The 14,780-nt window shown below is 29.8% G+C and overlaps 1 protein-coding gene across 1 annotated transcript; it reads right to left on the bottom strand.

Moving 5' to 3' along the window:
• Nucleotides 1-2,925: 2,925 nt before the first annotated feature.
• On the bottom strand, nucleotides 2,926-5,017 carry LOC102668598 (protein MAIN-LIKE 2-like). The gene is made up of 4 exons (XM_006591647.1): nucleotides 4,598-5,017; nucleotides 3,845-4,504; nucleotides 3,566-3,727; nucleotides 2,926-3,090 (listed from the first exon to the last, which is right to left on the bottom strand). The coding sequence occupies exons 1-4, from the start codon at nucleotides 5,015-5,017 to the stop codon at nucleotides 2,926-2,928; spliced, it is 1,407 nt and encodes a 468-aa protein (XP_006591710.1).
• Between the last annotated feature and the right edge of the window lie 9,763 nt (nucleotides 5,018-14,780).

Genomic DNA, 14,780 nt, shown 5'->3' with positions numbered 1-14,780 from the left:
GTGGACAAGTGGATGGATATAACGGAGATGGGATATGTCATTGCATCACGGTATAACGTAATCCTTGTGTCGTTGTCCCGAAAACAAAGCATGACATTTTTTCCTCTTAGAAGTCAACCACCACCCGATTCTTCTGTGCACCGCATGATATGTGTTGGTCACATGTTTGAAAATCATTTCGTTCAGGTACATTGAAGGTAGTTAGTCTAAGAATTATGCAATCACTTCCCTGGTTCATTTGAGTTAATAATGTTTGTTCACGCACAACAAGTTTATTTGAAAGACCGTTGTCCTTTACCGCCTCTAGCATTGTTGTGGTCAACCAATTATTATTCTCAGGCAAAGCAGTGGCCAACTCTATATATTAGTAGAATGCAGCAGTACACAAGCTTGATGTCATTCAAAAGAGACTATGTCGACCTAAATGAAGACTGAACATGCATTGTTTATCTAATTGTATTCATTACGCGATATTATTTGTTGTAAGCCATTAAAGGATAATTATTAAGTACTCGTTGCGTTAAGAAAAAAATTAGTTGGTGCAACCAAAATCAATTACGCATGTACGATACATCGTTGTCATAATTGACAGCACATAATGATATGCATACGTATTAAAGTTTGAGCGTGACACGACATTGACTTAATAGGAAACATAAACATGAAACATGTTCACGCGTGTTCTTTTGGAAAAAAAAGGTGAAGCAATCTGTCGGTGAGAACCATGTATATATATGAGACATGGCAAACGCTAATAAATCATACATTATCTTGCTTTCACATACTCTCCCAATCGATATACAAAGTATGACATTTTTAGGAGAAACTAGCAGTCAGACGATTGTCAACTCAAGGTTGGGTTTCATTTTTCCAAATGGATCGATTATTCACAATGATAGTGGGGTTTACTTCCAAACTTCCACTCCGGTGCCCATTCGAGTACCAAACAGCTATGATTTTGCAAGCCTAAAAACCAGAATACACAATACCCTTCAGCTAACCGACAAATAATTTTTGGATAAAATTCACTACCGCCAGCCATTCACCCATACAGGTAACCAAATTCGCTTTCAATGTATGCAATTGATAAATGATGACGATGTCAACACAATGTTAATGTGTAATGATCAATTTTCGTGTGTTGGTCCGATTGAGTTATTATGCATTGTTGGAAGAACACCAGATGAAGTAATAAACTTACTTGAATGCACTACGACCCCTACTCATGACGCGCTCTTGTATTACAACGGGAGATAGAACATGCCACCCCGGAACAAATTTGTAGGATGCCCGTTCACAGGACAAAATCCAAAGAAATTTGAAATTCCTTCAGGATATACCCTCGATGAACTGAAGGATTTGATAAAGCAAGTTGCACCTAAAGGGATTTCCCCTCATGGAATTCACGAATCACAAGCGGTAAGACGATTATTTTTTTTATAACCAGGACATTTTGAGTATTCAAATAAAGTTATAAAATATGAAATTAATGAGCTGAAAACCAACGATGAAGTGCTAAAGGTGTTAGTACAATCTAATTATTTGAAAAAATATGGGTCAATAGAAATTTTAGCTGTTTTTACTAAACATGGTATGGAATTTGAAGACGATGGATGCCACGTCGCTAAACGAATGAATGCAACATTGATTTTTTTGTTTTTAATGTAACTTTTATTTGTTTGTTTACAGCGTGTATGAATTCCATAATAAAATTGAAGGGTGGAAATCTTTTTTTTTATTTCGTGCTTGTTTGTCTTCTTTGACGATATTATTTTTTTTTCTTCTTTGACGTCCAAACATGAGAAAAAGCGCCCCTAGAATGTCTTAGGCGACTCGCGCATGATTTAAAAAAAAACCCCAAACATGGGTACTTGAACATGTGTGAAGGGTCCAAATCCTATTTTTTTTTAATTTCGTGCTTGTTTTTTGAGGTGTTATTCGGTGGAACCGGCTGACGATATTATTTTTTTTGGCTTCTTTAATGTCCAAACATGAGAAACAGCGCCCCTTGAATGTCTTAGGCGACTCTCGCATAATTTTAAAAAAACACCGAACATGGGTACTTGAACATGTGTGAAGGGTCCAAATCCTATTTTTTTAATTTCGTGCTTGTTTTTTGAGGTGTTATTCGGTGGAACCGGCTGACGATATTATTTTTTTTGACTTCTTTGACGTCCAAACATGAGAAATAGCGCCCCTCGAATGTCTTAGGCGACTCTCGCATAATTTTAAAAAAACCCCGAACATGGGTACTTGAACATGTGTGAAGGGTCCAAATCCTTTTTTTTTTAATTTTGTGCTTGTTTTTTGAGGTGTTATTCGATGGAACCGGCTGACGATATTATTTTTTTTGGCTTCTTTGACGTCCAAACATGAGAAATAGCGCCCCTCGAGTGTCTTAGGCGACTCGCGCATAATTTAAAGAAAACCCCGAACATGGGTACTTGAACATGTGTGAAGGCTCCAAATCCTATTTTTAAAAAAAATTAGCTATCTTACTTTAAAACATAAACATTAAGCTATCTTATTTTTAAAAATTTATAATTTTAATCTCATTCTTATGAAGGAAAGTCATCATTTTCGGAATCGAAATCGAAATCAGAATCGGAATCGATGTGTCATATAGAGTGCAAAAAAAGTAAAGTAAACTATATTAAACAAAAAAGTGTAACAAATACAAAAAATGATGTCAACTACAAAACATAAAAAACATCATCAATGCTCTGTGCGCTATCTTTGTCGAGCCCTCATTCTTATGAAGGAAAGTCATCATTTTCGGAATCGAAATCGAAATCAGAATCGAAATCGATGTGTCATATAGAGTGCAAAAAAAGTAAAGTAAACTATATTAAACAAAAAAGTGTAACAAATACAAAAAATGATGTCAACTACAAAACATAAAAAACATCATCAATGCTCTGTGCGCTATCTTTGTCGAGCCCTAACACTTCCATCTACGCTGGCACCCCCTCTGGCGATCCTCAGGCAATCTTGGATGATATCATGTAACTCTGTCCCTGCAGTGACCAACCTAAGGTTGAGCACACACTCCAACCTTTCTGCGATCGCCTCATAACCTTCGTAATCATCCTGTGACAGTCATAAAAAACATTTATTACAAAATTTAAAATAAATAACAATTCATCAAACATTAAACGCGCAAACAATCTTACCACTTTATGTCGAGGGGGGCAAATGCCACTGGAACCTGTGGGATGTCCGGCTGCATGTAGTCCTCATGGTCTGGGGCAGGTGCATGTCTGGGCTAGTCACCTACCTGGGTCGGTATCATGAATGGGCGAGATATCTAGAAAAACCACTCCATGTAATCCGCAGATACCCGCCCAAACACTACACAAAGGTCACCCACAACTACTACGTGGTCCGTGAAATGCATCCACCTGTCATCTATATCATCATATGACAACGAAGCGCTAACAGGCGGCAGAAGGATGCTCTGAATGTACCCAAACTGGCGTAGCACCCTCTCCGATCATACTATGACCACCGTAGGACCCAATCTCAATTGACCCTAGAACGATGAAATCAGCTCAAACCGCCTAACCCCTCGATGGTCACTGTAAGGCAACCAGCACACGTCTATGACCGTCAAAGCATCACAACATGCCCAGTATGGTGCTCCTATAATTCCCTTCATATGAGCCTTCATCGTCAACCACCGAGAGGCACGAGGGGACATCTCCTCATACGCATCATCGGTGACACACTGATGCACACTCAGAAAATGCTCATAGATCCAGCACTACAAAAAAAACTAGGTTAACATAACATAAAAACATGTTTACATCAATCCAATGTAACATATTAACAACACAAAATTTACCTGTAATAAAGTAAGGTGTCCCCCAATCTGTCGTGTCGTGATCCTAGAAGCTTCATCTAACTGGTCATACATATGAACCAGGGCCGCAGCTCCCCAGGCATAACCCCCACTCTGACCCAGGTCGCGAAAAGCCTCTAGATGCACCACATGAACATTTGTTGCACTCTTGTTAGAAAAAAGAGTGCAACCGACCGGATGCAGGAGATAAGCACGAGCTGCTACAATCCGTCGTCTTGCTTGGCATCTCATCTCATAGATGTCCCGAACCCATGAGAGGCGTACATATGCCCCGCGTGCTCGTACTGTCTCGGCTCTAGCCTCCTCACCAGACACCTCGAGCAACACCGTCAACAAAAATACCGCCTCGTCCACGGAAAGAGCCTCGAAACTGTGGAAGGCACCACTGATAGGGAGACGGAGGAGTGACGACGCATCATCTAGTGTGATCGTCAACTCTCCTACTGGAAGGTGAAAGGTGCTGGTCTCCCTGTGCCACCTCTCCACAAATGCGGATATAAGTCCAAGATCGCTGGTTACAACTGAACACTCGATCAATGGACTTAATCTTATGGCAACAACCAGCCCTTCAATCGCAGGTATTGGCCTCCCAATTAACGCCACCTTCCTCCCGTGTGACACCAACTTTAGCTCAGGACGCTCCTGAATTGAAGTACAAATCATTCGAAATACACAAATATCAAAAAAATTTAATGACAAACAAATCAAGAAGAAAAAAGTAAGAAATTATAATACCTGTCCAGTCCAAATGGCATGTGTGACATGCTTCGCAAATGAAGTCAGAACTGATGGGTCACGGGGCCCACCAGGGAATCCCTCATCAGTATATGACCCCTCAGCACCATCACGACTTAAGTCCTCTGCAACAGTCGCATCTACGTCTGCGGTCATCTGAGGCACATCTTCACTCCTCTGAGCAACATCGTCAGCCATATGAGGGACATCCTCAGTCACCTGAGGAACATCCTCCGCCATATGAGGAACATCCTCAGTCACCTGAGGAATACCCTCATCAACCGTAATATATACTCGTCGCCTACGGGCTGATGCAGTAGGTCTACGCCTCTGGGGAGCATCGACTGCATCATGCTCATCCTGTCTACCTCTACCTATAACCCTAGCTAAAGCATGACCTAAACCTCGTGTTCTAACCATGATCTGCAAATCATGAAGAACACATATTTTTTTGGGTTAAATAAACTATTCATATAATTAAAAATCTACATACATTTACATAAATCTTCAGCCTTACGTTATAAACCCTAATCACACTACCCTAAGCATTGTTAACTACCCTACACTAAACCCTACACACTCAACCACTAAACATATATCTTACACTCAACAAGATCCTAACCCTAATACCAAATTTTTTATGCAAATACAAAAAAACAAAAATTTAACCTAATATATAATATTTAATTAATTTTTTTTACTTACCACCATGAAATCATAAATATTTGAATTATTATAAAGCAAAATTTAAAAAAAACTTCATTTATATAAAAAAAAAAACTAATTTTGGAAAAATTATTCCTTCTTCCGGTAGAACGTTTTGTTATACCGGAAGAAGGTTCTTCCGGAGAAGCTATCGGAACAAGTTCTTTCGGTAGCTGTACCGGAAGAAGGTTCTTCCGGTAAAACAAATTGTTATACCGGAAGAACCTTCTTCCAGTAGCTTCTCCAGAAGAATTTTTTGTTCTAGCGGAAGAACCTTCTTCCGGTATAACAAAACGTTCTACCGGAAGAAGGTTCTTCCGGTAAAGCTACCGGAAGAACTTGTTCCGGTAGCTTCTCCGGAAGAACTTTTCTTCTACCGGAAGAACCTTCTTCCGGAGAAGTTACCGGAAGAACTTCTTCTGGTTGTATCGGAACAGTTGCTCTTCGCCATTTTCAGGCGATTTTCAGGTCTTCTACCCTAAAGCTAAACTAACTAAACAGTTAACCTACGAGAGGAGGGGAGATAGGGATTACTAACCTCGACGGCAGAAATGCAGGAACGACACCACGGAAGCTTCGCAGCAACGCAACAATAGCAGATGGCAGGCGCGGAGGAAGAAGAAATGAAGCAAGAAGAAAGAAGGCAGAAAGGTGGGGAAGAAAACAAAGGGCCAGCACATTTTCTTTTTAAATTTTAACTTAAGGGCAATTTTGCCATTTCATAAAATTGTTGGGTGCACCAGCAACATTACTGAGTGCACCTAGCATGTCACTCATGTTTTTGTCTAATAAATGGGCCACATATTTAGTAATACTGCTTAAAATTCCATAGAAAGTTGCACAAGGTTATGTCTTTTTTTGTGAATCTACCTTATTGAATGCACTGCAATTTCCTTGTGCAACATTATTACTGAACATGTTGTTCTTTTCAGTGACATTTTTACCTATGTTTATAGGTTGCTCTTGCAGTGCGTAATAGATCTGTGGAAATGGTAGAGGCCCTGTACACTATGAATAGGGTAAAAGCAGTACAAGCTTCAACATCTTGATTTAATATATTCTTTTTTCTTAATTAGTTTAGTTTCCATTGATTCATGTAAGTATATTTTTGTGATTTTAATTTCAGTTAATTAACATTTTTTTTTAAATTTATCATAATAAAATATTTTGTTTATCTTAAGTTTTCATAAATTTGAATTTTTTTAATTTTGATCTTCAACAGCAAGAGAAGTAATGCAAGCATCAGGTTCATGTGAAGAAGTGCATGAACGGCAGCTAGCACAAGTAACTCCTCATCATCATCAACAACAACAACATGCTCATCATCATCAAATTTCAAACTCAGCTTTTCATATTAGTAGGTCGTCACATCCCATCTCTACCATTATCTCTCCTCCCCTCCATCACACTTCCATCATTCTCGATGACAACTCTTACCATGTCTCTAGCATAATGCTCCAAAATGAAAATTTTTAGGTAATCACAACTCAAATCTCACTTCTTAAACATGATTATATATATATGATTATAATTTTCCTCCTTTTTAATTTTCATAATCAATAGCTACTATAGCTAGTAACCCAAATAGTAGTCATAATAGAAGAATAGTTAAAATGAACTTATAATAATAAGTTTTTGAGTTAATTTTATTTAAAAAGTTTTAAAGAAGTATATAAGGTTATAATACTACAAGAATTATGATTTTTAGTGACTAAAAAATTGTGATGAAAATTCCAAGTTGTCACTAATAATATATCATCAGTGACTAAATCTTATTTTGTCACTAATATTATTTACAATAGTGACAAAAAAGAAGTTGTCACTATAATTTTATTATTAGTGACAAAAAAAATATTTGTCACTAATATCTACATATTTTATTTCCATATTTAAAATTGTTACTAATGCACATTCTAGTAATCAACATTATTAAGGTATTTATGGCAAAAATAAAAAAACAAGTTTGTCATAAATATTATGTTTTATTAGCCTATTTCTTTTCAATTACAATTGACAAATTATTCGTCATTAAAAATTTAAAGCAAAAAAGAAGAATTTAACCTATAACCTCTTACTATAAGATAATATAAATAATAAAAATAAATAAAAATATAAATGAAATATATAAATAATAACATATAAATAAAAAAAATATAATGATGCAAATATAAATAATAACATAAAAATAAGAAAACATAAATAACATCATATAAATAATAATAAAATATAATGATTCAAATATAAACAATAAAATGTAATTATTGAAATATTAGTTATCTTGTAAATGTAATTTTTAAAATTATTTGAATACAAATATTTATCAACTGGTAGAATGCTGAGTGTGTTGAGATTTGAGATAAGTAATTAAAAATACTTATTATATGCAAAAAAAAAACTTAAAATATTAAAATATTTCATGTCTATTTTGGTTATTACATAATTTATTCAAACTTCATCCATTTTAATGTTCTCTATATTAATTAATTATCACTAACAGTTGAATTTTTTAATTTTTGCTATAAAATTGTTTTAAATTATTTATTATCATTTAAATTGTTTATTGGAGTTTTAAAACACATATATATTAATTTTTTTCTGACCTTAAGATATTATTAGAATAAAATATTATATTTTGATTTTACTAGCATTTCTGTAAGGAGGTCACTAACAACAAATTTTGTACGGTTAACTTTGAAAATATAGACCACTAAAATATAGTTAAAGTAGAATTTTAATCACCTTATTCTCTTCTGTTTTTTTTTTTTTACCAACCACCTTGTAGTGGTGGATTTGAGGGTAGTTAAAACATTAACTACCTTTTAATATTAATATTAGTTTATTAAATCAAATTTTTCATCTATTATTTCTATCAAACTAAAAATGTAAAATTTAGTTTTATTATGCAGAGTAAATTTCAAGAAAAGGAACGTGTACGATCTTCAGCATAACAATTATTATAGCAAGCAACAAATATAATATATGACTAAAATAAATACAAAAGTAACTAATAATAAATTTTAGTGTACAAAAATTAAAATAAATATGTACAATACTAGTTTTTATCTTTCCTAATTTTTCTCAATATCTTTTTATCTTTATCTCTTTTGCTTTATTAATAACTATTATTTTATCATTTTTATATATTTGTTATCATTTTATATTAATTATTATTACTCATTATTTAATTGGTTGAAAATAAATATGTATTTTTTTTAAAAAAATATTTTTAACAAAATTGTGTCATAAGAAAAAATGTTAATCCAAAAATAAAATAAAATTTAAATTTAAATAAATAATTTGATTTTTTTTACTTTTTAAAATATTTTTAAATACATAATATTTATTTAGTCTAATTAAAATTTAATATTTTAATGATAACTATATGTTTTATACATTAAAATAGACTAATGTAATGCACATGATAAAATAATAGTCTGAAAAAATGTATATTTAATAAATTAATTATGATGATAAAGTTATTTTGTTTAAGAAAATAACATTATCAACATTTAAAAAAAATTAAAAGGTAATTTATGACATTAAATTTAATGATTTGGATTTATCTTTTCTTTTAATCCAACTAAAAGTCTAGTTTCATTTTTTATTTAATTATTTAAATTTACGATTATTTTTAGATAAATTTTTAACTTAGTGCACTTTGAGGGGTCTATGTCTTTATATATATATATATATATATATATATATATATATATATATATATATATATATATATATATATATATATATATATATATATATATAAAGTATTTTATATTTTATACAATTTTATTAGTCACCTCTTTAAATATTTTATCTTATAAGAGTATTTTTTAACGGTCATATTTATCTTTTGTTTATTTTTTCTTTGTTGCTACTCCAACTAAATTTATTTGATTTTGTGTTACTTCTAACAAAAGATAGTTTGAATTTAAACTTGAATAATACTTATTCGAGTAGTTTTCCCTCGGTTAATTAAATTTTGAAAATTCCTGTAACATGGAGTATGTACCATATATGGATTTCTAACTACACTAATAACTGTTGCAAACCAAGGAAAATTTATCCACCAAATTAGAGGTTTTTTTGGACTTGAATATATTTTTTGTCCTTGGTAAATTGACAAATTTTATTTTTGGTTCTTAATAAAATTATTTTTTGTGTTAAGTCCCTAATAAAATAAGAAAATTAATTTGTTTTATGTTTTAATCCTTCTAATATATCTATTTTTTATCTCTCTAGTATGTAGATAATTTTTTATTAGTATCTATCGAGTATTTTTTTTCAAAGGGACTAATAAAAAATGAACAAAATTTTATAAGGACTAAAATAAAATAACAATAACTAAAAATAAAATTTTTGTATTATTAGGAACTCGATGAAAAAAATTATTAGAAATCCAAAATAAAATTTAACTAATTTATTATGGACTAAAAGCATATTTAAACTTTTTTATAAAATTAGAACTCTCTCCTGCCTCATTGATAAAAAAAAATAATTCTTCATTCAATTTCCTCTCATTCCACCTCCCCAACTAAAATATTATGTGAATGAATTAGATAAAGGAGGAAGTTATAACTTCCCCATTATTAATTAACCTCTCTCACCCACTCTTAAACAATCCGTTCTCTACAAAGACTCACCTATAACCTTCCACCTACTTGCGTCAAAATTAAAACCAAAAGCACCCACACAAAGAAGTTACCTTCCCTTGCACTGAAGAAGGAGAAAATAATATCAAAGGTTGAAGGTTCAAGTACGAGGAGCTTAGGTGACATATGAAGGTTAGTATACAATTAGGTCAATTATATTTAATTTATTTATATATTTGAATATTAGTTATATCTTCAAATTGGTTTGATAATGTATCTTGATAGTATTTAATTTTTAGTTTATCTAACTAGGTGAAGGAATATGCAATGAAACAAATTCAATCTCAATACAAGAATAAGCTTTATCATTTACATCAAGCTTGTCTTAAAGAAAATGATAGACCAAAATTTGTATCTTGGAATTGGCTAATTAAAAACAAGTGGAGTGGTTCAAAATTTCAGGTAAAGTTATCTTATTATTTTGAACATAATTTTTTAATAGTTTTATGCTTATAATATAAAATCATTTATACTTTGATGTAGGAAAGAAGTTTGACAAACAAAGCTAATCGAAGCAAGTAAGAAATAAAATCAATTATTGGCACAAAATCAATCATGCAAAAGGCATTTGAAATGGTAACATCTTTTAATATTTTATATTCATTTTTTTACAAGTTATATAATAATAACTCTTTTTTTATTTTGTGATTTTTTTATATGATATATGAAAGTTTGGTGAAATTTATATAAAGGCATCATGCATTACATTATATTGTTTTTATATTATTTAATTTGTCTTTTACTATATTTAATTTTAATAGAAATAAGATTCAAAGTCTGGTGAATGGCATGGAAGTTTGGAAGGTCACGCACATGAGATCTAATGGAATTTGGTGCATTCCAAAAGGAGAAGAAATCATGGTAAAGAAAAAATTCATTTTAAAGTCTTGATGTCAATATTAGAATTAAAGACATTAATTGTATTATGATATCATATCTAGTTATATTTTTGTGAAAGATTTTTCTTTCCATTTGTCAACTAATAATGTGAAGATTTTAATGTAAGTATGAAAATTATACATACTTTTTCCACATTATACAAGAAGCTTTGGAAAATATGGGAGATATATATCTACTAACTCAAGTGCTCATGTTAGTAATACGAAACTCTTTTATTGAATATTTTCTTTTAAACTTATTATGTGGTCATTTTTCTAATACCCAAATTCCAATATTTTTTATTTTTTATCTGATTTATTTTTTTATATTTATTTGCAGGATTGAAACTAAATGTAGTTTTGGTATTGAAACTAAACATACGACGATACTACTTAATGTAGTTATGGGATTGAAACTTACGAAGATATTATTTTTTATTGTGATGTCGAGACTTTAATATTATAGGTTATGTACTTGGCTTTATTATTTTTATGAGAATCTAAATATTGTATTAATGTATTTGATTTACGTATTTTTGGATACTATTGTTTTAGTTTATCGTTCAACATGTAATGACTTTGTTATATTTTAATGTAAACTTTGATTTATTTGATTATTTATTTTTATTTCAATGATAATTATTTCAGCATTTAAAAATAATTTTCAATGCATTATTGATATATTTAAAAAATAATAGTGACAATAAAACAATATTTTAAAAAAAATAGTAATAAAAATCATACTAATTACAATTAGTAGTTACTTGTGACAAAAAATTGATACTAATAATAACATTTTATCATTAATTATTTTGTCGTTATAAACTATTATAGGACATTGGTGACGATTACATAGAAATATTAGTGATGATATTTGTTTTCACAATAAAATAATATTTTTGTGACAACTAAAAATATCGTCACTCTTATATCAGTGACTCGCATATTAGTGACGACTGGTGACAAATCAAAATATTGTCACTAAATATTTATAGTGATGATTTTTAAAGTTTTTTGTCACGAATTTTTTCATCACAAAAGATATATTTTCTTGTAGTTTGCTTTCATAATAAGCTAAATTTTGTATATGCTCCCTAAAAGGTTTATATGGGAGGATTAAAAAAAAAACGTTTATCACCTTGTATGACTTATATTATTATTATTATTATTATTATTATTATTATTGACAACTCAGATCATCATAGTCATCATCATTAATGCTTGAAGCCTCCCTCTAGTTTTCTTTCAACAAAATCCCAAGAAATAATATTCATAGTTTTCCTATATATGGTGGCCATTTAATAATATCCACTAAGTTTGATTTTGTTCTTCTAATTTTGCTATATGTTCTTCACAAAGTTTAATTTTTTATTCATTTGTAATGATTTTTTAAATTATTTAAAAAAACATTCTAAGACAGTTATATGAAAAATTGTCATAGAATCCTCAATATTTTTTTAAAAAAAATATATTCTTTTTTAATATTATCTTAACATGTTATAAAAAAGAATTAAATGAATAATAAATATATTGTATTTAATTTTTATATAATAAATAAAAGAATTAAGAAGAGATATTACAAAATAATTTAGAATTAAATGTTATATCATTTTGAGTTCTTATTTTTTGTTGACTCAATTCATAATGTTACATTATAGTTTTTTTAATGAAAAAATTTAGGTGAATTAAGTTTTGATGACTCATCAGGTTGGACAATGAACATTTATAAAAAAATATTTATAAATTATTTATCAATAAAATTCTCAATTCAACAATGAAAATCAAACATTTAAATTGATGTTTTTTATGAGATATGAGTATGTTCTTTTATTAACCGAATCAATATTTATTGACTTAATATAATTAAGTAATTCATACATATTTTTTCTAATATAATTTTAAGTAATCTTTGATTGACAAGATTATTTTTTTAAAAAAATATTGTAAGTAATTCAGCATGACACATAGGTGCTGAATAACTAAAAAAGAATAAAATAAAAAAATAAGAAAGAGGGAATGTAAAATAAATAAAGTCAGTAGAAAAATGCAACTTACTATAGTGGATTGATGTTGTTGCACGATTGCAGTGAACAAATATTGTTGTACAATCTCAGCTCTTCAAAAATTGAAAACCACGTGTCCAATGTACACGGAGAAATGGAGATATGAAGAAATGGAGATATCTATTTTTTTTGAGAAAGGTAGAGGAGCCTGACTCCATTTTCGTACTGAGCTACTTTAACAAACCTTTATTGAGCCTCTAAAAAGACGCGAAGCGATCATCATTTGCGAGTGTCGCTGCACACACACATTGACCAATGGAGCTGCAAAGCATGAGCGTGTTTGGATCCGAAGCATTCCAATAAATATGAATATATTTAATAGAAAAGTGGGAATAAAATAAACAAATATACCTATAAAAATTGAGCACAAGCTAGCTAATACCACGTGGTAATTTAAAAACAGAAAGAAAAATAAAATAAATCAGAAATCACGTGGTCATCTTAAGATTGGCTTCGCACTCTGCACGATCACAATAAAATACAAAAGGGAAAAGTTGCTACAATTTGTGGTGTGTATATAATAAGGAAGAGAAGAAAATTTATATTTTTATGATATTTTTATACTTACGAAAGAGATAAAAATAAGACAAAAATATAAAATAAAATAAACAAATGACGCGACGATGAAATAAAGAGAAAAAATCATTACAAAAATATTGTAAGTGCAGAACTAAATAACTTTATGTATATCGTTATAAGATTTGATTTCTTTATTTAAAAAAAGATTTCATTTCTTAAAATTATTTCTTCTTACATGTCATTTTAAGTTTTATAGAAAATGTAATTTTATATAATATCATGATATATTCAGTAAAAAAAAATATCATGATATAATCCAGTCCTCCTAAATATAATGTTACAAAAAAATATTATTATGACTTAAAATATATTTACAAATATTTTATGAGTTTGATTTTGATAAGCGTTAGTATAAATTTTTTATATTTAGATATAATTTCTAAATTAATTATAATAAAAATTAACAATTTTTAAATACACGACTATTTATAAATAAATAAATTTGATACATTATTAATTTATTATTATAAGTTAATTAATTAAAAATAATTTAGTTGCCTATGTTTGTTTCTTCATACTTACACACACAAAAGACTATGTTTGAATCAATTTTTAATTTCTATATGTTTTGTTCATTTCTCTCGATGCTTTCCACGTGTATGGAGGTAATCTAAAATAAGATAGATTCAGATACATGCGACACGAACTTCTGTATGATTTGCTTCCAGTTGGATCACGATCTTCTATGATTTTTCCTAAACAATAGAAATTTTAGTCTTCAAAATTGTATATTTTATGACAATGTTAACGTGATATAAAAAATTTCACGAACGGATAGATAAAAATATAAATGAAAAATAAAATGTAGCTGGTATGGTCTTTCTAACTTTCTCAACTGCATCTTTGTTCGTCTTAATTTCCTTTCACTTAAACATCGATGCACGGATATTTCAAAATGAAACAAGTACCAGTATCAGATATTTAATTAAAGAACATTAAAAACAATAATAATTTTACAATAAATTTATAACCATATTAAAAGTCCCACCTACGCATGATAATTAGTGCTGTACCCGTTATAACGTAGCACCTAACGCTTATTCTAAGCTTAGATCGAGGGAGAGTAATAAAGTTAAATTTTATTATTTAAAATAGTTAAAATAAGATAAAATAAAATAGGATAAATTGTAATTTTACTCTTCTATAATTTTAAATCCGCGAATTTAAAATCGTAGGAAAACCAAAATTATAATTTAACCAATAAAATACATATATGAAAAATAAAAGAAAAATAATTGTGTTGATAACATGTGTTTGTGAAATTAAAATAGAACTTAATAACTTAGAAGCAATGGAGCTTCGGAAACAA

Source organism: Glycine max, chromosome 11 (genome assembly GCF_000004515.6).
Source record: "Glycine max cultivar Williams 82 chromosome 11, Glycine_max_v4.0, whole genome shotgun sequence".
Taxonomy (NCBI): Eukaryota; Viridiplantae; Streptophyta; class Magnoliopsida; order Fabales; family Fabaceae; genus Glycine; species Glycine max.
This window is presented reverse-complemented; position numbering and strand designations above follow the sequence as displayed.